This window comes from Cynocephalus volans, chromosome 2 (genome assembly GCF_027409185.1).
Source record: "Cynocephalus volans isolate mCynVol1 chromosome 2, mCynVol1.pri, whole genome shotgun sequence".
Taxonomy (NCBI): Eukaryota; Metazoa; Chordata; class Mammalia; order Dermoptera; family Cynocephalidae; genus Cynocephalus; species Cynocephalus volans.
In genome coordinates this window covers 51,469,832-51,495,717 of record NC_084461.1, presented here as the reverse complement: position 1 = coordinate 51,495,717, position 25,886 = coordinate 51,469,832, and the positions used below count along the sequence as shown (strand labels likewise).

At 38.1% G+C, this 25,886-nt stretch overlaps 2 protein-coding genes across 5 annotated transcripts in view; one reads left to right on the top strand and one right to left on the bottom strand.

Moving 5' to 3' along the window:
* Positions 1–15,426, bottom strand: part of NDUFAF2 (NADH:ubiquinone oxidoreductase complex assembly factor 2) — a 175,037-nt gene extending 159,611 nt beyond the window's left edge. For 2 of the 3 annotated variants that reach the window (XM_063086403.1, XM_063086407.1), the window contains exon 1: positions 15,274–15,426. In XM_063086403.1, coding sequence (XP_062942473.1) covers positions 15,274–15,400 — 127 coding nt within the window. In that variant the 5' untranslated portion in view covers positions 15,401–15,426. The remainder of the gene's footprint in view (positions 1–15,273) is intronic. The other variant, XM_063086406.1, reaches the window with a different exon arrangement.
* A 216-nt stretch (positions 15,427–15,642) lies between these two features.
* ERCC8 (ERCC excision repair 8, CSA ubiquitin ligase complex subunit) overlaps positions 15,643–25,886 on the top strand; it is a 47,427-nt gene continuing 37,183 nt past the window's right edge. For both annotated transcript variants that reach the window (XM_063087280.1, XM_063087281.1), the window contains exon 1: positions 15,643–15,724. In XM_063087280.1, coding sequence (XP_062943350.1) covers positions 15,648–15,724 — 77 coding nt within the window. In that variant the 5' untranslated portion in view covers positions 15,643–15,647. The remainder of the gene's footprint in view (positions 15,725–25,886) is intronic.

The following is a 25,886-nucleotide window of genomic DNA, read 5'->3' as shown; positions in this document are numbered from 1 at the left end:
TACTGTTTTCCATAAGGTCTGTACTAATTTACATTCCCACCAGTAGTGTGAGAAGTTTCCCTCTACTCCACATTCTTGCCAACACCTATTTTTTGTCTTTTCGATAATAGCCATTCTAACTGGTGTGACATGATATCTCATTGTGCCTTTAATTTGCATTTCTCTGATAATTAGTAATGTTGAACATTTTTTCATATACTCATTGGTTATATATGTCTTCTTCTGAGAAATGTCTATATAGGTCCTTTGCCCATTTTTTAAATTAGACTGTTATTTTGCTCTTGAATTGTTGGAATTCCTTATATATTTAGGGCATTAACCCCTTATTAGATATATGGTTTGCAAATATTTTCTCTCATTCTGTAGATTGTATCTTCACTCCGTTGATTGTTTCCTTTGCTGTGCAGAAGTTTTTGTTTGATATAATCCCACTTGTCTGTGTTTGCTTTTGTTGGCTGTGCTTTTGTTGTCATCCAAGTAATCTTGCCAGTAAGGGGAAGGCAAATTACAGAGGTATCTAAGTCTAGAAGTTCCTCACTGACTGTATACAGTAACAGAGTAATTGAAGTTCCCAATACATGTAGGAAAGCAATAAAAATACTTATATATAGCTTATGATATTTAAACATCCACATTTAAACATCTATTCAATATTAGAATCCCTACCTATTCTTCCAGGCAATCTCTTTGTTTATAAGTCAGTCTCTCCAATTTTCTAATGTTTATAAATTTAGCATAAGTTGAATGAAAAGTGAAACTGCAAACTTTCCAAAAGATAAAATTCCATGATATCTATAAAAGCAATATAGAATCACAAGAAAATTAATAAGGTGGCTAAGATAGTTAGGCCAAAAAGAATTAGAACATGAAAGGTGATTCAAAGGATAACAGAGTAAATCAAAGATTAATAAAAGTCCTCAGAAAATTTGATGATGCCCTCAAATTTTGTAAAAAGGACCCTTTTCTTAGTCCCATTAAGTGACAAACATGAAATGAAAGATGTCATATTGTGTGCTATCATAATTGTCAGAAAACCTATGTAAAAAAATCAGTACTTGTTTGCCATAAAGAAAGATAATTATGTGAGGTAACATGTAAATTAGCTTAATTGTGGTAATCATTTTACAATATATACATATATCAAAATATCACATTGAACATCATAGATATATATAATTTTTATTTGTCAAATTCCAATCAGAGCTGGGAGAAAAGTGAGTTCTTGATTCTTTCTTACTTCTAATAATTAGCTAATACAAGGGTACTTCAAAAAGTTCATGGAAAAATGTAATTAAAAGATAATATGAATCTTTCCATGAACTTTTTGAAGAGCCCTCATATTAGCTTAAGTTGCAATTATATAGTAAATTTTGTTGAAGATTTTAGGTTTCATTTTTCAACATAAAGGGCCAATCAAACTTTTCTTCTCTCTCATACACCATCATCGCCACCACCACCATCCATCACCACCACCAGCATAGTAACTTTTTAAATAACACTTAATTCTTAAACAAATTGCTTTAACTGGTCCCTTTTCACCTCCTTTTGTCTTCTTTGAGAGTGACGGGACAGTGAAGAAGGCAAGACAGAAAACAAATGATAGACAAGATGATGTTCAGAGCAAAGCCCTGAATTTCAGAGGAAAGCTGAACTGATGTATGTTTGAAGAGTTATGTTTTTAATAAACAAAACAGAAAATAAATAATTTTATATGGTATATTCAGCTGAGGGGGAAAAAGGCTTAATTAGAATCTCTGACAAAGGGTGTGATTTGTTGCTTGGACCACAAGATGGAGGTACAAGTCATGTCAAAGGCAATAAAGATAAAAGCAAAGAAATAGCCTTCTTAGTGTTAAGGTATTATTTCTCAATTGGGAACTCTCAAAAGCAAGTATGTCAACTTATTTTTGTAACTCTTGCAGAGTAACTTACACTTAGCAAACTTTCAGACAGAAGCAGAAATGAATTGCTAAACTAAGTAGTACTTTGAAAAGTGACAGGGTAAGAAAAGTAATAGTTTAATTTGATTTACACTGACAGAGAAACTGAGGTCTGCGCAAATACAAATTGGGTTTCATCATTAAGTGACTTGACAAATGAACACCAGACATATTATTTTGCATCATTTGTTTAATTCTCCTGCAAATATGGCGAATCATGACAAAAGCTAGGAATAGCGCCTAATACACAGTATTTAATAAATGCTAATTATCATTATTGCTGTTATTGACATTACTATTTTTAATATAAAGCAATTATGAAACCATCAGGGCAAAAGAGGGCAAGTAACTCTTTTTCTCTTACATGAAATATTTTTAGCCTCATATAGAAAGAGATAATGTAGCTTTCATTCATCCATTATTAATTGCATTTCTGCTCAGAAGCCCCATATTTCCCTGGGAGAGAAAATAAGAATTTGAGATTAAGGTTACTTAAATTTATTTTAAAGACAGCATAAAGGACTGACATGTGTGACTGTGAACACATTTCATCCTCCTGTTTTTGTCTGGTTGAAAGTATGACACAGATGTGGTTATATTTGTATGAGACAGAAAGGCAACCAAGGACTACTGGGAAAATGTTCATTTTTTCCATTCACCAAAACACAATCAAGTATTTAAGTACATGCACACGTATGCATACAAACTAACAGAATTCAGTAAGCCATAGAAATAATATCCAACAAAACCATAATTAAGAAATGAAACTTTAAAATGAAGATCAGAAAATTAAAGATCCAACCTTCAGACAACTCTAAGATGACCTATATAAAGTCTTTATTATTTTATAATCAACAAAGTATTTTAAAGAAAGTTAAACTATTTACAGATATCTCTAAACAGAAAGTGTGTTTTAGCTAAAATCTTTAAAATGTTTTAGGATATTCTATTAATTTGATGATGTCTATAGTAATGATTATATTATGGGAATCTCTGACAACTCAAGACATATTGTTACTTACTACTGGAAAAATTATATGTATGATTTTTAAATTTTGTGGTTAATTCTTCAAAATAAAATTGCCACTTACATCACTGTGCATTACTGACTAATCCATATTATCATTTTAAAATCTTCGATTTAAAAGTTAGTCTATAAAACAGTAGTGCAAGGTTTATTTGAAGGAAAAAAATATATACAATTATTTCAGAGAAAAGATTACTCCTTCAAATCAATTTAAAGAAAAAAAACCACACCTGTCAACCTATAATTGTTTGAAACAACGCTGCCATCTGCTGGAAAAAAATCTGAAATGTCATCAATATTTCCTAAATGTTAGAATAGATATCACAAATGGGATTACACCAAACTTCAACTCCTACAATTCAATAGCAAAAAAACAAATAACCTGGTTTTTAAAATGGGCAAAGGAACTGAATAGACAAATAAAAACCACAAAGAGATATCACCTCATACCTATGAGGATGGCTATAATAATAACAATAATAAAAAGACAACAAATATTGGCACAGATGTGGAGAAAATGGAAACCTGTACACTGTTGGTGGGAATGTAAACTGGTGCAGCCATCATGGAAAACAGTACGGAGGTTCCTCAAATAATTAAGAATATAACTACCAAATGATTAAGCAATCCTATTTCTGGCCATATATGTCCAAAGGAATTGAAATCAGGATCTCAAAGAGATATCTATACTCCCATGTTCACTGCAGCGTTATTCACAATAGCCAAGACATGAAAGCAACCTAAGTGTCCATCAATAGATGAATGGATAAAGAAAATGTGGTACATGTACACAGTGGAATATTATTCAACCTTTAAAAAGAAGGAAATCTTTTCATTTTCAACAACATGGATGAACCTGGAGGACATTATGCTAAGAGAAATAAGCCAGACATAAAAGGACAAATGCTACATCATAACACTTATTTGATGAATTTAAAACAGTCAAACTCATAGAAGCAGGGTGGGATGGTAGTTGCTGGGGTAGTGGGGAGGGAAAAATGGAAAGGTATTAGTCAAAGAGTACAAAGTTTGTTATACGAGATGAATAAATCCTAGAGATCTACTGTGCTTACAGTTAACAATAATGTATTATATACAGCCCTGTGCCACATAAGAACATTTCAGTCAGTGATGAACTGCATATGACAGTGGTCCCATAAGACTATAATGGCTATACCATACAGCCTAAGTGTACAGTAGGCTATACCATCTGTATTTGCGTAAGTGCACTCTATTATGTTAACACAACAAAATTGCCTAACAATGCATTTCTCAGAATGGATCCCCATGATAAGCAATGCATGACTGTACTTAAAAATCTGCTGACAGAGTAGATCTTATATTAAGTTTTCCTATCTTACACACACACACGTACACACAAACAATAAATAAGAGGATGGGAGGAAACATTTGGAGGTGACAGATAGGTTTATGACACAGACTATGGAGATGGTTTCATGGGTTTATACTTAACTCTAAACTTAAGTTGTACACATTAAATATGTGCAGTTTTTTGTAAACTAATCATACCCCAAAAAAGCAGTTTAGAAACGAGAAAAAAAATCTAAAAATTCTGTTAGAATGTTAGATGTTTTAACAAAATGTTAAACTTGAATAAAAGGATTATTTAATAATTATTAAAATACGAATGGTTTTTAAATCACTGCTAGTAGTCTACTGCAAACAATTCACTATGTAAAGAAGATTATATAGTTTTTAAAAATGTATTCCAAAAATAAATCTATCATGTTTAATAAAACATTTGTACTGGATTCTAAAATAAGACATAACTGTTACCTAATGTCCACTGCTATCCCTGCCTTGCTCCCTAACTGATTAGAAGCACCAACTGAAGCTGAGTATTATGAAAAGTAACAGACTAGATGCAACTCTTAATAACACATTAAAAATTAATTGAATGTAGCTATCTCTTTTCTTTAATGTTAATTTTTTCTTTCCATTCCCATCACTACAGTCCAATGGGATCTCTTTCTAGTATCATGGTAAATCTAGCAATGCTGGCATGTAACAGTGTATTTTAGTCACCCTCATCTCCCCTCTAGCTCATCTTTCACAGGGCCCCAGAGTCATCTCTCTAATAGCTCTCATCAGTCACAAGCTTTTCTCTGTTGAAAAGCTTTCAATGTCTACCTCCTATTTACAGAATGAAGTAAACTTCAAACCTATAATATCTAAGGCCTTTTATAATCTGACCTTGTCTGTTCCTTTAGTAAAACAGTTTTCTCTTGTTCTTCTAACTGAAGTAAACCGACATCGGACTATCTTCCAGTATGTGTGGCATTTCCTATCCCTTCATAGCCCTGACCAAGAGTACTCTTGTACCATTCTCTCGGAAATCATATTTGTCATTCAAGGTGCTGATTAAATGTTTCCAACCACCTATCTCTCTAAATTCTCCCAGTAATAATCAAACACAAAGCACTCTCTTCTTTTTCTAGCATTGCTCTAATAGGCTGAAAAATGTTTCTTATAAAAAGCTGAATATGTACCCCCTGATCCAAGTTCTGACTTAAAGACCTAGACAGATGAGTCTAATCATTTTCTATACAACAATCTTTCACATATTTGAAGCTCCTCCTAAGTCTTCTCTTCACAGGGTAAATTTCCTCAAGATTCACAAGTAATACTTACAATTTCCAGAAATCTGCATCATCAAAACTACCCCTCTCTGGACACACTAGATTTTCAACCATCTCTCTTAAAGTGTGGTGTCTAGAACCAAACAACACTCTAAACCAGTGTTTTTGCAACTTCTGTACAGTATTCATCCTCCTCCCAAATTTGGACATTCATAATGTCCATCAGCAAATTAATTTTAAAAGTTCTTCAGTTAAAATAAACTTGTTAGTTTTACCTGGGTGCAGATGTTTAATCAATGAGCAAAAAAAGAAGTTAAAAATGATAAAACAAACCTCAAACAACTTCTAGTCAGAATCAGGTAATAAGGATTTATCTTGGAAAGGAAGAGAGCTACCTTTTGAAACCTAAGATAAACTGGATCAGCTGGATAAAAATTCAGAGATATTGCAAATAAGAAGGGTGCAATAACAAACGTATTTTACAGACAAAGTTTATTTGAGGAATCTATTCCTTAATCTACCATAAAACAAGTTTCAACAAAAATATGTTTATTAATAATACTTTGTTATTAAAAATACCAACTACACACCCTATTCATAATCTTTTTACCTTGAAATGTCAATATGCTTTTTTTAAAAAAGGTTAAAATTTCAACATACAATCCCATACTTAAATTCATCAGACTGGACAATACTTAAGAGATTTACTTTAAATTATATAACAATATCTTTTCTCATTAAATAATATCCTATGTGGAAAACATAGTAGTTCTTTGATAATTGATACCACACTAATTAACTGAACTAAAGGAAAAAGTAATTTTCTCTAAAGAGTTCTTTACCCTTTTTATTGATGGTGTTAAATGTTCAACAATTTATGCAATTCAAAGAAAATTCAAAAAGACTTCTAAAAATCACCTTTTATATTAATGAAATAGGAAAGTTAGATGACTTATTTTGGGAGAACTTGCTTTAAAACAAACTAAACGCATTTTCCCCTTGATTTATAGTGGAATGCTTAGGAAATGTATATCAGTACTTACAGAGCACAACGTATCTGTGCCTCTGGATTCAATTATGTAAGAACCAAGGCACCCAGAGGTATTAGACAGCAACATATAAGAGATTAATTTCTCCTACATCATCAATAAAGATCTGATTTTTCTCACAACAAAGAGCACATAAATTCAAAATATCAAACTGATTTAAGTATAAATTGACATAAGCACTTTGGAAAACAATTTGGTATTATAATAAAGTTAAAGAAAAACATATCTTTTGACGCACAAATTCATTTTTAGGTATGCTCTAAATATGTGCAGATACTACTGTTTTTCCTTGCTTTTACTAACAGTATTTCTATAAACATTCTTATGTAAGTCTCCCAGAGGCCAGAATATTTATAGAACTATTAGTAGCAGCAAAAATCAGGGGAGAAATCACCTGTTAACAGTTGAAGGGATAAATAAATTGCGGTATTATTTATATAGTGGAGTATCATATAGCAATGAAAAATGAATGAATTATAATATGAAAGAATCTTAGGGACATAATAAACGGGGCAAAAAAGCAAGTCAATTTAGCAAGAAATTGATAAAGGGCCACAAAAAATGTTTACATCATATAATGTTGAATATACTGATCATCCTGATTTGAGCATCATATACTGCACACAGGTATTGGTGGTCAACGCTGTACCCCACAGATATATATAGTCAATTAAGTTTCAATAAAAAAGAAAAAAAGAAAGTAAAAAAACAATATATACAATATGATTCCATTCAGGTGAGTTCAAAATATGCATGACTAAACAAATCATTTAGGGATAAAAAAATGTGTAAGAACTATAAAGAAAAGAGAATGATAAGTACAAGATTCATGATACTAATTACCTCTAAACAGGGAGAGAAAGGTATAGTATAAAGAGGAATATACAGTGGATTTCAAAGGCAGTGATCACGTTCTTTTTTCCCTAAACTGTGGTGGTAACATAAGGGTTCATTATACTGTGATTCTTCATACTTTACACATGTTACACAAATATTCTTTGGTAAATCTTTGATATTTAATAGGAACGATTTTAAAAGGCAAAATGAACAGATGTGAGGAAAAAGTTATATTTTCAGAGACCTAAAATTTTCTCAATTTATAATATAATCTATGTATATAATATGTATGTTAGCGAGTCTCAGATTGCAAGGAACAGTTACACTCAGGTTACTTCAGGTAACCAGGGAGAACTATAAGTATAAAAGAAGAGAGGACAGCTGCAAAACCAGGTCTAACAGAAAACTAGAATGTGATTCAGGACACAACAGTACTTAGGTGGTTTAACAGGTCTTTAAAACGGCTGCCACTCTGACTCCTTGGAAATAGATATCTATTGATCCCTAACTATTCTCATATTCTCCTTCTCTATGTAATGTATCTATAAGTCAAAATTCCAACACAAAAGATTTGACTATGTTTGGCCTATCACAACCAGTACGGAATACCTATATTGGGCAGAATTGTCATGCCCAGCCATGTAATAGGTCTTTGGCTATACTCTAGCTAACGATTTGGGAACAAAGACATGGATTTGGCTCTATGCATGCTGAGCTGTAAAGGTGGAACTCCAGTTACCATCTCTAAAAGGCATGGCTGGCATTCAAAGCACCATAGACAATCCTCTAGTAAAACAGTTCTAATGTATATCACTAGAAATAATGATTTAGAAAAACAACCTTTATATTTTGGTGTGTGCATTCCTCATTTTCAGGGAAAGGATAAATTCCTTCGGTTGCTCTCAATATTGCATGTACAAAGTCTGCAAGACTATCCCAAATAATTTTATCCTAAGTCTGAAAAAAGTTTTACTATTAAAGCCAAAACATATTTTTGTTCAATGTATTAATGCACTTTAATATATTCATAAATACATTATGCATAGCATTAGGTTACATTAAAAACAAAGATTCTCTCTTCTGATGATTTTCAGCAATTTGAACATAAATGTGTTGTGGTGTGGTTTTCTAAATGTTTCTTTCATGTGAAATTTGTTGATGTTTTTGGGTCTGTGAATCCATAGTTTTAATCAAATTTGGAATATTTTTGGCCATTATTTCTTCAAATATTTTTGGTCTCCAAAATAACTTACCCCTTTCATGGTCTCTAGTTACACATATACTAGGCCACTTGATGGTATCTGTACAACTTGCTGATGAGCTTTTTTTTCTTCCAGTATTTTTTCCCTGAGTTTTAATTTGGGTAATTTTTATGCTATGTGTCAATCATAAATGTGCAAGAAACTAACAAAAGGGATTGAAAATACATGAAGCAAAAACTGATAGAACTGAAAGGAGAAAAAGACAAATGTACAATTATAGTCAGAGACTATAAAATCCTTCTCTCAATAATTGATAGAACAAGTATACAGGAAAAAATCAGCATAAATATAGAAAATTTGAACAATTCTATCAACCAGCTTGAGCTAATATATTTACAGAATATGCAACCCGAAAGTGCAAAACCTACTTTTTCCCAAGCACACAGAGAACATTTACCAGATCATACTCTAGGCCATAAAATAAGTTACAGTAAATTTAAAATAAATTAAATCATACAAAATATGTTCTCTGACCATAGTACAATTAAACTAGAAATCAATAACAGAAAGGTATCTAGAAATCTCCAAACACTGGGAAATTAAAGAACATACTTCTAAATAACACATGGGTCAAACAGAAAATAAATTAGGAAATATTTTAATTATATAAAAAAATCTTCAAAGATACAAAATTTGTGAAATGTGGCCAAAACAGTGTTTATAAAAAATTTACAGTGTTGAAACTTATATTAAAAAAGAAAAAACAGCTCAAATTATGACCTCAGCATCCACATTAACTAAAAATAAGAAAAAATAAAACAAAATGAAAGCAGAAGGCAACAAAGATGTAAGCAGAAAGCAATAAAATTAAAAACAATGAAAAAAAAACTTGTTGAGAAAAATCAATGAAACCCAAAGCTAATTCTTCGAAAAGATCAGAAAAATGAACAAAAGCATTCATCAGATGGACAAAGAAAAAAAAAAAAAAAAAAAAAAGCAGCCACGACAAATTGTCAATTTCAAAACTGAAAGAGAGGATACTGCTACAAATCCTACAAACACTAAAAGGATAAAGAAGACAAGGTCAAGGGTTTAGATCCCCTTACCAGCCAACTGCCAAAAAAAAAAGAGATAATTTAGAGATATTATAAATAACTTTATGACCATAAATCAACATGTTAGAATAAAAAGGGTGAACTCCTCAAAAAACACAAACTATCAAAGTTCACTCAAGAGAAATTAGACAGCCTGAGGAGTCTTATATCTGTTGAAGATATTGAATTTGTAGTTAAAAATCCTTCTGACAAAGAAAAATCCAAGACCAGATGGCTTCACAGGTGGTTTACACCAAACATTTAAGAAATAATACAAATTCTTCACAAACTCTTCCAGAGAATTCAAGAAAGGGGAACACAATCCAACTCACTCTTTGAGGCCAGCATTACCCTGATAAATAAACCCAGAAAGACATTACAAGAAAATTACAGATCAAGATCCTGAAGGACAAAAACTCAAAATTACTCAACAAAATGTTAGCACATCAAATCCAGCACCTATAAAACGGATAATGCATCATGACCAATTCAAATTTATCCCACAATGCAACATTCAAAACATTCAACAATCAATGCTAAATGAGTTTAAAACTTACATCCACACAAAAACTGTACCTGAATATTTACAGCAGCTTTATTCATAATTGCCAGAACTTGGAAGCTACTAAGATGTCCTTCAATAGGCAAATGGACAAACTGGTTCAACCATACTATGGAATACTATTGAGCAATAATAAGAAATGAGGTATTATACCACAAAAAACACATGGAGAAAACTTAAGTGCATATTACTAAGGGAAAGAAGCCAATCTGAAAAGGTTACATACTATATAATTCCAACTACATAACATTCTGGAAAAGGCAAAACTATGGAGACAGTAAAAAGATCAGTGGTCGATGGGTTTGGTGGGAGAGAGATAGGGAGGGAACACTAATGCAAGATATTAACAATGGGAGTAAATGGGATGGGGAAAGAGGAGGGAATATCTGGGTAGTTTCTAGTCAATTTTTCTGTAAACCTAATACTACACTAAAAAATAAAGTCTATTAATTTTTAAAAAGTCAATATAATTCAACATATGATCACCTCAACAGATTAAAAAAAAAAACAAGCAACATTTGACAAAACTTAAGCAAGCATTTAACAAAACTCAACATCCATTCATGAAAAAAACTTCCAACAAAGCAGGAATAGTAAGTAGGGAACTTTGTTAACCTTATAAAGGGCATCTAAAAAAACTTATAGATAACATCATAGTTAACAGTGAAAGACCAAATGCTTTCCTCCTAAGACAGTGAACAAGGCAAAGATACCTACTCACTCTTACTCAACATTATTATAGAGGTCTTCTCCACTGCAACCAGCCAAGACAAGGAAATAAATGGCAACGAGTAGGAATGGAAAAAAACAAGACTGTCAAGACTGTCTCCATAGTTGACATAATTACATACACAAAATGCCAAAAGGATCTGCGAAAAGCTATGAGAACTAATAAATGAGTAAAATAGGTTGCAGGATACATGTGTGGCATTAAAAAAAAAATCAATTGTATTTCTATATACTAGCAATGAAAAGCTGAAAATTAAGATTTTTTTTTTAAAAAAAGCATCATTTATAATAACACAACATAATATACTTCAGAATAAAGGTACCAAAATACATGCACGACCTCTAAGCTGAAAACTACAAATTAATTTTTTAAAAAATCAAAGAACCATGTAAAAGGTCTCTAAAAATTAACTCAAATTGACTTTCACATTAAATCCCATTCTCTTAAATGCTACATTATCCCATCTGTCGCTCTTGAGTAGCAAAAATATCTTGTGAGACTAGGTAGGTATTTTTACAATCATTTTACAGAGTAAGCTGGAGCTGCTGTGATCCAACACTTGCACTCCTGATTATATACTCATGGGAAATAAAAACTTATGTTCACACAAAACCCATACATGAACGTTTCTGCAGCTTTATTCATAATAACAAAAAACTGGAAGCAACCCAAATGTCCTTCAATGGGTACACAGACAAACTGTGGTACATCCATGATATGGAATACTAGTCAGAAATAAAAAGGAACTGCTTATAGATGCAATAAATCTCAGAGGTACTATGCTGAATGGAAGAAGCTGGTTTTAAAAGGTTACACATAGTATGATTCTGTGTATGTGACGTTCTCAAAAAGACAAAACTATGACAGAACAAATCAGTAGTTACAGGGATTAGGAAAGGAGAGAGCATGTGCTATGGTGTGGATGTGGTTTGTCCCTGCCAAAACTCATGTTGAAATTTGATTCCCAGTACAGCAGTGTTGGGAAATGGGGCCTAGTGGGAGATGTATGCATGATGGGGGCACAGCCCTCATAGATAGATTAATGCCATCTTTCAAGGGTGAGAGTTTTCACTCTTGCAGAAATGAATTAGTTTCCACAAGAGCAATGCACTTTTATAAGCTAGCCCAGCCTCTCCTACATGTCTCTTTGTATGTACCCTCTTCCTCTTCTGCTTTCGGCCATGAGTTCAAGCAGCACGAGACCCTCACCGATGGGCTGCATGATCTTGGACATTCCAGCGTACAGAACTGAGCCAAATTTCTCTCTAAATTACCTAGCCTCAAGTATTCTCTTAACAGCAACACTAAATGGACTAAGAGTGTGACTACAAAGGATTAGCATGCGTGAACTCTGACATTGCAGGTGCGAATAAATAAATGGTACCACCACTTTGGCAGTGTCTTAAAAGTTAAATGTACACCTACAAGTTGACCTAGCCATTCTACTTCTAGATATTTACTCAAGAGAAATTAAAGCATATGCCCATACTAAGACTCATATATGAATGTTCATAACTTATCTGTAATAGCCCAAAACTAGAATGAACACAAATATCTATGAACAGGTGAATGGATAAACAAATTAATGTATATCCATGTAATGGAATATTACTCAGCAATAAAAAGGGATAAACTATTGGTACACACAAAAGCAGAGATAAATTTCAAAATAATTATGCTGACTGAAGAACCCAGAAAAAAAACAAGAATACATGCTATATGCTTCCATCTATATAAAATTCTAAAAAATGAAAACTGATCTCTAGTGTCAGAAATCATATCAGTGGTTGTCTGGGGACAGGAAGCAGAAGGTAACACAAGGCAGGGTTAGAAAGGGGCACAAGAAAATTTTTATAGATAATGGATATGTTAATTGTCTTGACTGTGTTGATGGTTTCTTGGATGTATATGTCAAAACTTGTCAAATTATACATTTTAAACTGGCAATTTTTTGTATATCAATTATACCTCAGTAAAACTCAAAAATGCAATTATGTAAGAGAACACTCATACAAATGAATGGCTGAGAATACGTAAAAATATATTCATGTTATTGTGGTATAGACATGGTTTTGCTAATTTTAAACCTTCGATGATACTGTATTTCCATTAACATAAATGCAACAAAAAATTAATGTAAATGTATTTTAATGGGCGAAGGTTTAAAAAATACTTCACTAAAGATCTACCGATGGCATATAGGCATATGAAAAGCCTATCAACATCTTCAGTTATTAGGAAAATGAAATTTAAAACCACAAATGAAAATTAAATACCACTATATACCTATTAGAATGGCTAAAATAAAAATGAAAACAAAAAACTGACAATGTCAGGTGCTGGTGAGAATGTTAAACAATTAGAACTTTCATACATTGCTGACATGAATACGAAATGGTACAACCATTTTGGAAAACAGTTTGGTAGTATCTTATAAAGTTAAACATACATTTACTACAAAACTCAGCAATCCCATTCCTAGGTATTTACCAAGACAAATAAAAACTAATGTTTATGCAAAATCCTATATTGGAATGTTTGTAAAGGCTTTCCTTACAATCACCAAAAACTAGAAACAACCCAAATGTCTTTCATCTGATGAACAGATAAACTGGTAAACTCATACAATGGAATACTATTGAGTAATAAATAAGAACTACTGACACATGGATGAATCAACTACATTATGCTATGTGGAATATACCAAACTCAAAAGTCTACATCCTGTATAACTTTATTTATATGATATTCTAAAAAGGCAAAATTATAGGGACATAAAACACATCAGTGGTTGCCAAGGGCTAGGGATGGGGTTGGGAATGAACTAAAAGATGGGAAGGAATTTTTGAAGTAATGCAACTGTTCTATCATCTTGATTGTGATGATAGTTCCACAACTCTGCATTTGTCAAAAACCACAAAACCAAGAAGGGTGATTGATACTGCATGCAAATTGTACTTCAATAAAAAAAAAAAAACTCAATCTGACATTTTGCATATTTTTTAACGTTACTGACAAATTACGGAAAAGAAACATCTTTCTCTTTGCTTGCAATCTGTGAAGAAATACTTAACAACCATACTAGGTTCTTTGTGGGCTGTTTTTTTTTTTTTTTTTTTTTTTAAAGACATGTTCCCTGACCTGACAGAGTTTAAAAGCTCTTTCCTAATGAATCTAACGACATTAATGAAAAAGATAAAGATATTAAAACATGCTACAGAAAAAGGCTAGGCAAAACAATTTGACTGATAAATCATAGAATACAGTTTATATGTGCAGGAAATGAATGGAACACAATTTTGGAAAGGTCTTAGTGCATGTCAATATTATCTCTAACTTGCAAGTGAGGATACTGGGACTTGGGGAGACAATTACTTTGCCCGTGATTCCTCAACTATCATTATCATTATATTATCTGGACGCCTTTCTTCGCCCAAAGCCTGAAATCTTCTGCATCGCGTTTGGAACAACACAAAAAAGGTCATGACAGCTGCTAGTTACCTGGTGTGATTCTAATGGACAGGCACGCCTCCTAACTCCCCAAACCACCCACTCCGTTACTTGGCACGAATCCTACACAGACACACCACGATTAGAACCATGTTTCTTAAACTGAGCTCAGCGGGGACCTGGGATGCAAACTCCTGGCAAATAAAACAGGGAGTCTTTGGGGGAACTCTTTTCCACACTGCGCGTAGACCTGCTTTTAACAGGTGTTGTCTTGAAGGAGGCAATGTATGGGGGCAGCGCCCGGAGCAAAGCTGCCACTGAAAAAGGTAAATACCAAGAGAGAGGAGGCCAAGGAGCTGAAGACACACCTTTCCAGTGACACCACCCAGCCCTGGGTAGCAAGGGGGACTGGCTAAAGGCGCACGAAGAGCCACTTCCTAGACCCTCTCCTGCCCTTTGGTAAAAGATCTCCGTGGACTTGTCCCCGTCTACGTCGCTTAAGGGCAAGGACTAAAACTGAGCCGGCGTGGCTCTGTGACTGGGAGGAGGGCGCTGGGGCGCAGCGACGGCGGACACGCGAGGCCAGGCCGTCGCGCAAAACCGCTCAGAGAAAGGCGCCCCGAGACAGACCGGGCAAGGGCCCCGACTGCACAGTTAAGGGGCCAACTCCGGATACCCCTCCGGTGACACTCTAAGTGTCGCAGCGTGCGTTAGTTGTCAAGACGCTCTCACTTTTCCCTCATTTACTGACCTCGCAACCGCTGCCCTCGTTCTCAACTCACCTCTCCAGTTCTTGTATTCCGGAACACAGTAGTATTTGTTCCCCAGCTGGTCTGTGCCCACGTGCTCCCTCACTTCCTTTGACAGCGCTCTCCACAAGCTGCGGAACAAATCCCGAGACCAACCCATGCTTGCCCGCCGCGCTCTCCGATAGAGTCGCAGCCAGGAGGCCAAAGGAGGAACGGCGCAGCCGCCAACCCCGCCCACTGCGCCGGAGAAGTCCTTCCTGCCTCCATCTTCGCGACCTTCTAGTAACGGTACTCACTATTGGTCAGGTGTTTCACCACGTGACCAATGGGAGCCGCTGCTGTTACAGCCCCGCCTCTGAGCTCTGTCATGGCGGCGTCCAGTGCTCAAGCAGGTGTGAGAGGACGCGATGCTGGGGTTTTTGTCCGCGCGACAAGCGGGTTTGGAGGATCCTCTTCGCCTCCGAAGAGCGGCGTCCACACGGAGGTAAAGAAAAGCTTACTTTTTTCCACAACAGGTCAGTTAGAATATGGACCGATAGCTGTTAGCCTTGCCCCACACTTTCCCGTCTCATCACTTTCCTCCCACCAAACTAGTGGAAGGAAAACTTACTTTCTCTTTTGCTCTGTAGCTTGTGAAAATAGGGTGCCTTTTATGTGCTAACAGCTTGTAGGCGGGTGCGTGCGCACGTAAGCTCGGGTGAAGGCACTATAAACCTAAATGAGGGTACTTTTTCGTTTTACTTTACTCATTCTCCCTCTTGTTAAGTTCCCCCAAGGCGTAACTATCCTCCAAGGATCCGTTCACTCATTAAGTCGACATATTTAGTGAGTTCCTACTGTGTGCCAAGCAGTGTGTTAAAAGCGGAGCATAAGCCAGGAATTGAACAGAAGTTAAGAAGGACTAGATCAGAGAGATTGGGGTCGGGGGCCATTGACAAGAGATGAAGTTGGAGAAGTAGGCAGAAGCTAGATGAGGAAGAGCCTTGTGTGTTTGGGTAAGAGATATGAACGTGAGAATAAAGTGACAGCTCTCGCATTTTGCTTTCTGCTTGGAGCAGTGGATTGAAGTTGAAAGCAAAAGTGGGAGCCAAGTTAGGTAACTGTTGCGGTTGTTGAAGAGAGAGTTAATGGAAGCCTGAAGCAGGGAGGTAGCAGGTGGGATGAAAATAATTAAGAGACTTGAAAAAATCCAATGAATAGAATCAATCGGCCATAGAAATTAACTGGATAAATGAATGACGAAAAGGGAGGAGTCAAAAATGATTCCCAGATATGTACCTTGTATGGGAGGTTGAATGTTGGTGACAAACTATGAGACAGGGTTTTCCAAAGGGGAAGCAAGTTTTACTTTTAATTTTGCCAATATTGATTTTAAGGAACCTGTGAAGATATTCACTTGGAGAGTAGAAAACACATTGCATGTAGGAGTTCTCTGCTCAGGAAAAATTTAGATATTTTTAATGTAAGGTGATACATGAAGTCATGAGAAGGAGATGAGATCACTGAGACATATCTGTAGAGTAAGAAGAGAAGCAGTTCAAGGGCAAAAACTGAGAACCGTCAACATTTATTACCAGAGAGAAGAGACTGCATATGAACTGAAAAAGAGTAACCAGAGGGGTAAAAAGGAAAACCAGAGCGTTGAGGTGTCATGGATGTTGAAGGGAGATAGTGTGTAAGAAGGGAGCCATCAAGTGTATCAGAAACTGCCCTCCTTTGCTCTCAGTAGTTCTCTATTTCATTACTCTGCTTTAGTTTCTTCGTACAATTTATTACTACTGAAATCGTATTATATATTTTTCTTACTAGGATACATAATATTGTCTTCTTAACTCCTAAAATAAAAGGGACCTATATTCCTAGTGTCCAGAGAGGTTTTGGTGTCGGGTCCGCCGCCGGCCAACCCAAACAGCCCTTAGCCTCGTTCCTTTCGGTGGGCGAGCGAACGGCCTGGGATTCCTCTTTCCCTCCTGTCCCCTTTGGAAGGAGACGGGGGAAGAGAGCCGTGAAGAGAGGTGAGCACAACTGCCGGTCCCCCAAAAACAGCCCGGTTAAAGGACACTCAGACGCGGCGGGGGTTCTGTCGGGCAGTTCCATTTATTATCACACAAGCACTTGCTTTTATAGGCAGATAGGGAGGGGAGGTTTTAACATAATCCAATCAGCTTAAAGGTCAAGGCCATGCATCCTGTCTCAATGTCTAGCTATTGCAACCGCGCAGTGTTCACCAGCGCGGAAGCACGTATTTGGCCAATAAGGGCTAAGGCAAGGTTCCCGCAGACACCCCCACCCTACTTCCTCCTGGCGCCGTCTTAGGCTGCCACATTAATACGCCCTTGTGGGCCTATAAAGGCGCCGCTTGCAATGTCACCCGACAATTCCCCCTTTTTTGTTTTAATAAGGCAGCTGGAGGCGGCTAACCTTCCCAGCCTCGCCTCCATTCCCTCTGGTGGCTGTGTCTGGAAATCTTATCCTTCATTGACTATCCAGCCAAGCGGGGGCGGGGCGGAGCCTTAGAGATTGGTGTTGATTTCTTGAAGGGCCATATTGACCCAAGGGCTGTCAGGGCTTTCATTGTGGGCCACCTCCTCTACCACCTGGGTGAGCATTACAAGATTTGCGCCTTATAAGGGACACAACCTGGCGAATGGCGTAAGGCCCCAAGATGATTAAGACAAGGAAAATGGCTAGGGGGCACGCCAGGGAGGACAGCAGGGTGGTGAGCCACAGGGAACTTGAAAGCCAGCCTTGGAACCAATTACTATTGGCTTCTCACTCTTTTTAGTTGCACTTTTCTAGCCCTTCTCTAAGCTTAGCTTGGGAATCTTTGACCACTCCAGAGTGGTCGGCATAGAAGCAGCACTCTTCTTTAAGGGCGGCACATAGCCCTCCTTGTTGTAGAAACAGCAGATCCAATCCGCGTCGGTTCTGTAGCGGCTTGTATGACCTCCCAGGTTTGGTTGACTGGCTCGTGGGGACCTCCCCCGGTGGCAGAGGCCCTTGTCCTTGTTGACCCGAGGAGGGCGGCCACTTGGAGCATCCACAAAGGGTTCATAATGCAGTCTGAAACATACAAACAATAAACTCCTCAGGGTCCTCAGTACCCTGGGTGTCTGGCAAGAACTTAAGATTTTTGGCTGGGACCCATATAGGGGTTGACTCACTGAGGGGGAAGACACAACCAAACCCTCGACCCATAGTTAGCAATGGGTCAGGGCCCCTCCGCTGGCCTGTTAAGGGGTCTCTCCACCGCACTTGGACTTCCGGGCGTGGTGTTTGAGATGACCAGTGTTTCTGGAAGGCAGAAGGGTTCATTTTTGGAAAAATTTAGGATGTTTAAAGTTAGGAGTGCCTGTCCCAACTGCTGATGAGGGCTGGTGACTCCCTCTTTTTGTTTTAATAATTGATTTTTTAGGCATTGGTGATGCCGTTCAACAATGGCTTGTCCTTGGGGGTTATAGGGAATTCCTGTAGTATGTTTAATGTTCTATTGTATTAAGAATTCTTGTAAGGCTTTGCTAGAAAAACAAGGCCCATTATCTGTTTTAATTTGTGCTGGCAGCCCTAAGGTGGCAAAACACTGCAGCCGGTGATTTTTTGCATGCTTGGCAGCTTCACCTGCGTGTGCTGTGGCCCAACATGCGTATGAGTAGGTGTCAACGGACACAAAAACATATTTGAGTTTCCCAAGAGGCGGGAAGTGAGTTACATCAGTTTGCCACAGCACATTAGGCTTGAGTCCCCTAGGATTGACCCCTGGCGGTTGTAAGGGGGGTACTTGCAGATAAGGAAGGCATGACTTGCATGTGTGTACAGTCCTTTTTAGATGTGAAATAGGTATATTTGGAAACCTGGCATGTAGACCTCGCCAGTTTACATGAGTTAAAGTGTGCAGTTGGCTGGCAACCCCCGTTTAGTACCAACATTTGGCAAAATGAGGGACTATTAGCCATGCCTTGGGGAAGCACCACCCACTCAAACCGCCTATCGGGACACTGAAAGTTTACGGAGGGGATAGAAAAGGCAAACTCTTCACAATCATTCGGGTGCAGTGGAATGGTAGGGCCTGCAATTTATTATCGGGAAGTGGCCACTGCTCTACCCAAACTGGGGGCCCATTTACCCAACGGATTGGGGGGTTCCAGGGGAGCAGTGGCCTCTAGTATTGGGAGTGACCGGCCATCTGTTTATGAGGAGTTTCTGGGAACTTGACCCTGGAGAGAGGCCGATGGTCTCTTAGGTCCCAAAAAGTGGGGTCCCCCCTATAGTTTGGAAAACAGGGGAGATTAAACTGTTGCTGATACTCGTCCTCATCTAGGATATCTTCATAAAGGGCCTTATGGTCAGTCGTAATGAAAGCATCTGCTTGGCCTAGAACATCTTGGCCTAACAGGTTGGCCGCCAATCCGGCAGCAATGAGAGGCTTTACTTCCCCTTTTGTGCCATCAGCATCTTCCCAGGGAAGGATTTCATGGGTTTCCCACATTGGGGTTTTTCCCCCTACCGCCAAAATTTGGGGGCCTGGAACTAACTTCCAGCTCGAAGGGACTTCTTCCCGTCTAAGGACTGTTCGATCCGCCCTCGTGTCAACAAGGCATCGGAACTCTTTGCCTTGAATTTTAAGATTCATTTTTGGTCTTAAACCAGGAACTATAGGTATAGTCCAATGAGCCTGGGGTACTGGCTGCCTGGAAGGGCATGGAGGCACTGGCTTTGTATCCCCTTGGGGTGATGGGGCTGGGGATTGCCCCTCCTCTAGTTTAAAGGCTTCCCGTCCTTATCAAACTTAGACCGGCACTCACGCTTCCAATGAAGCCCCTTACCACACCTAGGGCACGGCGTAGAGGGAAGGTTTTTATTTTTCCGGTTGGGACAGTCCCTTTTGAAATGACCTTGTTTCCCACAGCCATAACATTGACCCCTATGGGAGGGTTGGCTGGGGCTCTCCTTAGGGATCCTGACACTAAGAGCCTGGGTCTAGCACCTGCAAGGGTTTCCGCTTGAGCTTGTAGAGCGGAAGTTAAGGCCCTGGTTTGTTGTTGGTAGCTTCCAACGTCTCTACTGGCAATGACCCGCTTTTCCATAGAACGATCTTTGAGCCCGGCACAGGCAAGCTTGTGGTCAGCAGTCATGCCATCCCACACTAGCATTTTTACAAACTGGTCCCAGAGAGGACCTGGGGGAAACTTTCTCTGTATGCTCTGTTCCACCCGAACTATGAAAGAGGGCAGGTCTTCGGAGGGTCGCTGGGTGACCCCGGCCATTGCGGGCTCACTGGGCCCTTCAGCCAACTTTTTCCATGCAGCTAACGCTGTTGCCCTAACCTGGTCCTGGTAGGGGGCTGGGATAGCAGCCTGTTGGATTCCAGTACTAAATTGATCTGATGTTCCAGACAGCATGCCGAAGCTGATAGGGGTGGGTGGATTGGCTGCTTGGTTTATCTCTGCCTGCACATGGCACTCTTCTTCAAAGAAGGCGCAGAACTTGATAAACAAGTTTGGGGGGAGGACAGCCTTACAGAGCATTTTCCAATCTTGGGTCGTGCAGGGTTGGTGTGCTAAGCCCTGGAGGATGGTTTCTGCCCATGGGGAATTGGGCCCATCCTCTGCGACAGCCTTTTTCAGCTCTTTAAGGTCATGAGCTTCCCAAGGGTACCAAGCGACCGGCCTATTTCCACCAGGGGCTTTGTCAAATTTGGACCTACAGTCCTTTTTCCAATGTAACCCTTTTTTACATCGGGGGCAAGGTGTGGTAGGGGGTTTTTTGCCTTTAGCCTTGGGACATTGGCTTTTAAAATGACCTTGTCTTCCACAACCAAAACATTGTCCCTTGAAGGGTGGGGAAGTATTGTTTCCTGAGGGGATCAGGGCGGTAAATGCCTCGAAGGCTTCAGTTAAGTTTTGTGTCTGAGCCTGCAAGGCTGTGGATAAAGTCCTGGCTTGAAAATGTTGACTTCCCCTACCTCCTTGGAAGCAATAACCCACTTCTCCATGGATCGGTCCTTTAAGCCTGCGCAAGCCAATTTATGATGGGCTAGTCCCTGAAGGATAGTTTCTGCCCATGGAGAATTAGGGCCATCCTCGGCAACAGCCTTTTTTAGTTCTTTTAAATCCTGGGCTTCCCAAGGATACCAAGGGGCTGGTCTGTTGCCCCTGGATTAACATTAACAGGGTAGGCTTGAAGTGAAGGTTTTAGTTGATCTATGGGATTTCCCCATGTATCTTCAAGTGGTTCGGGTTTACTGAAAAGAGGAGCTGAAATCGGGAAAGCTTGGGGTTGTTTGGAAAAAGGTGGGGGTGGGGTTTCAAATTTAGCGCAGTTGGTATTTTGGAGCAGAGTCTTGTGACCCTGCTTTTCATCTACCTTATCACCAAAAAGGGAAAGGTCGGGATAGACCTTTGCACTAGGGGCCCCATCGACCGTTGCTTCGGGCTGTTGATAACCCTTTTCACTAATTGTATTGTCCTTTGCTCGCTCCTCAGCAAAAGCTGTCCAAATGCACTCTGTATGGGGGGAGTCTGAGTCATTTGTAGTGCTAGGCTTAAAACATGGTTTAAGGGCGGATACAGTAGGATAAAAGCCTAAGGGTGGCTCGACTCCCTGGTGGACTTCCCTCTTCTGAGTCAGGGTCTGAATATGGTCCCCAGGTATCATATGAGAACAGATCAGCCAAGAGCACCCAAGGTGCTATAGATAGAACAGCCGCCCAAGTTGTGGCAACAGTAGCGTCTGAAAGCTCTAACCCCCGACTTTTTAACAAATACTTTAGAGCCTTAAGGGCTGGATCGCTGGGTTTTTCTTGAGAATTCCCCATGGCCAAAAACTAAAAAGGAGAAGACAGAGAAAGAAACAAAAGTAAAAGGAAAGATATGACCTTGAGGCCGTTGGTACTCACCCCGATAGCAGATTTCTCTTGAAAGTTGTCCTTCTTTCTGAAGCTCCGCACTGTAGGTCAGGGCCTCTTCATCATCCGTCTTTCAGGGTCTTGCGGTGTTTTTGGTCATCCCCGTGGAAAGGAAAAGGTGAAAGTGGTATGAGGCGCTGTCCTCACACGGGGCACCAGTTGTTGGGCATCTCCGGCAGCCGCGCGGGACCCCAACAGATTTTTCCTTTCCCTAGAGGGTTGAGGCCAAAGGGATTGCCCCAGGACGTGGGGTGAAAAGAGATTCCAAGAGATGGGTGAGCATGCCACTGCTCTCCCAGATAGGGAACAAACACATACACATACACACGCAGCGAGGGTTCTGTCAGGCAGTTCCATTTATTGTAACACAAAAGATCATATTTATATGCTTAGCAGGCTGGGATTTCCAGGCTTAGGCCAATCCTTGTAAAGGTCAAATATGCACATGCCTTACCTCTCTATGCTTATTCCTCTCCCTTATCTTCCCTTGGACACCACCTTTTATCCGTTTAGGCCATTTGTTGTTTTTGCTTAGAAAAAGGGCATGGTCCCATAACCTGTGATATTCAGAAAAATATTCATGCCAAATTTCCAACCCCAGATATTCTGAGTTAAATTGTCCTAGGACATTAGAATTTTTTAAAGCTCCCCCAGTGATTCTGTGTATAGCCAAGACTGAGAACCATTGTTTGAGAAAGATTCCACGTTCAATTCTTTATGTATGTCTTAGACTCCGTATTCCATTGTTTTGCATATGTCTTATATTTTTACTCAACTAGAAAAAGTTAATAAATTTTTTAAACTTCTGGAAAAATCATAGAATGCATATAATATGGGTATGGTTTGAAAAAGGTGATACAGCACTCTGTTCAGCACATGTAATTCTATTTTAAACAATTGGCAGATGAATATTCAGGTAGTCCTCTCTTTGCACAGTAGTGAAAGTTCGTAAAACTGTGCAAGCTGAAACCTGTGCAAAATGATCTTAATAATCAATAAGGAAAATTACAATTATTCTGTGATTGTTAAAATTTTTTTGTTTAGGAAAATGAAAAAATCAGTAAAGCTAATACTTATTTAGCACACTGTAATATAAGACATTAGAAACAGTGAGAACTAAAGTTATTTCTTTGTTTTTAAAAAAAACTCATCAAGAGTAATTTGAACAGTGCTTGCTTTCTTATGTATAACTTATGGTGTGAGGTGAGCATCTTTTCTATGCTTTGGCATATTGTCATAACCCATTCTAAGTTTTGATCAGATACCAACATTTTATCCTTTATATTTTCAATGTTGTGAATTATCTCTGAGAGCTCCTTTAATGTGAAGGTTTTTGCCACTGTCACTCCCTCTGAGACATCTTCAGCCTTTCATCACAACTACTTTTCCTCATTTTTATGTCAATGCGTTCACCTTCATTGATTTCCTCATTTTGCATATCTAGACTTTTTCTCAAATAGCAGCAGTTCAACATTCCCACAGTCACCTACTTTTTCTTTAACTCCATTTACATTTTATTTTTTTGTCTCTTTTACTGAGCATAATTTGAGTTCGATTTGAGTTTCACTTCCAGCATTATCACTTTTCATTTCTTTGGTGCACTTTCATTTTGTTGGCCAATTCCCGCCTTTAATTACCTATTTTTGTAAAATTTTATGTGGGTTTATTTCAGGGGTATAGAGATAACAAACCTACCTGCTTTGCAGTCTGTGTGTGAACTGAATAACAGGCACACAGTGACCAAAAGTTTTTAACTTTTAAATATTTCCCTCATTAAGTGATGTTTTTGCTTAACTAAATAACCGTATACTCTCATTTTATTCAAAGAAGATGTTCTTCCTTGTCAGTAATTAAAGGCAATAGCATGAACACTGATATGCAATGTTCACAATTCACACCCTTTTAAAAATGTTTACAACTTGGGCCGAGCCCGTGGCGCACTTGGTAGAGTGCTGCGCTGGCAGCGCGGCGACGCTCCCGCCACGGGTTCGGATCCTATATAGGACTGACCGGTGCACTCACTGGCTGAGTGCCGGTCACGAAAAAACAGCAAAAAAAAAAAAAAAAATGTTTACAACTTTATAGAGGTATAATTGAAATACAATAAACAGCACATTAAATTATCATATACAATTTATCACCATAATCAAGAGAACAAACATCCATAAGCCTAAAAATTTTGTCATGACACTTTGTAATCCTTCTCTCTTTCCCTCCTTTCTCTGCTTTACCCTCTTCCTGCTCTAGAAACCAGTGATCTGCATTAGGTCATTATAGTTTGCTTATTCAGAATTTTATATAAATAGAATCATTTTTTTGTCTGTCTTTTACTCAGCATGATTATTTTGAAATTTCTCAATGTTGTTGTGTGTATTGATTCCTTTTTATTGCTGTGGAGTATTCCATTTTGTGGATATACCACAATTGTTTATCAACTCACTTGTTGATGGACATCAGAGTTGTTTCCAGTGTTTGGATATTATATGTAAAGCCACTATGAAAATTCATGCATGAGTGTTTGTATGGACATAATTCTTTTATTTCTCATAGGTTAATACCTAGCAGTGGAACAACTATATATGTTTTACTTTTGGGGGTTTTTTTTGGTTTTTTTTTTTTGGTGGCTGGCCAGTACGAATCTTAACCCTTGATCTTGGTGTTATCAGCACCACACTCTACTGAGTTAACTGGCCAGCATATATGTTTCACTTTTTAAGAGACTGACAGTTTTCCAAAAGCATTTTCCATTCCTGTCAGCGGTGGACTAGAGTGCCAGATTCTCTACATCCTTTGTTTCCCCTTTCCTGCTTTCTTTTGAGTTACTTGGACATTATTTAGTATTATTCCATTTTAATTTATCTATTGTGATTTTGACTATATCTCTTTATATAATGTGCTTAGTGGTTGCTCTAGGAATTATGAAATATATACTTAACTTTTCATTTTTTACTTAAAATCATTTTACTGCTCATTTGGCATATAAGAACTTTATCACCCTTTACCCTCCACCATATTTCTTGTTGTCTTATGTATTACATTTACATACATTATAAACCCTGTCAAACAATGTTATAATTTTTTCAGCCATCAAACATATTATAAGGAAAAGAATAGTCTATAATATTTACGCAGATATTTACCATTTGTTTCTCTCTCTTCATTCCTGATGTCACAAGTTTCATTCTTATGTCATTTCTCTTTTGACTGAAAAATGTCATTTATCAATTCTTTTAGAGCAGGTCTGATGCACCATGGTTTCTGAAAAGGAATCTGCAGGCATTCAAATCAATTGTTTCCCTATAGGTAATTTGTCATTTTTCTCTGGTTGCTTTGAAGACTTTGTCTTTAGTTTTCAGCAGTTTGATTATAATGTGTCTAGGCATGGATTTCGCTGGATTTATCCTAGTTAGGGTTCAGTCGTGACAACACACGTGAAATGTCTGTCAGGGAAGCTCATTAGAGATTCATGCTGAAGTTTTTTAATGAGAACTGGTAACATAGGCACCCTTTGCCTAGCGTGTACCAAATTTCCAGACTGCCAGAGGAAAAGAGATGTGCATCATAAGGCACATTGTTTGCTCAGGTAGTTTAGGCACAGTTAACCATTCTTATCCAGGAATGGTGAGAACCCCCCTGAAATCCCATACTCCAGCCAAAGGCCAATTTTGTAAGAAGGCCTTTCTAAAGGTAGCAATCTCAGGCCTACTATAGTAACACCTTTTTACACACCTTGCCTCACTAC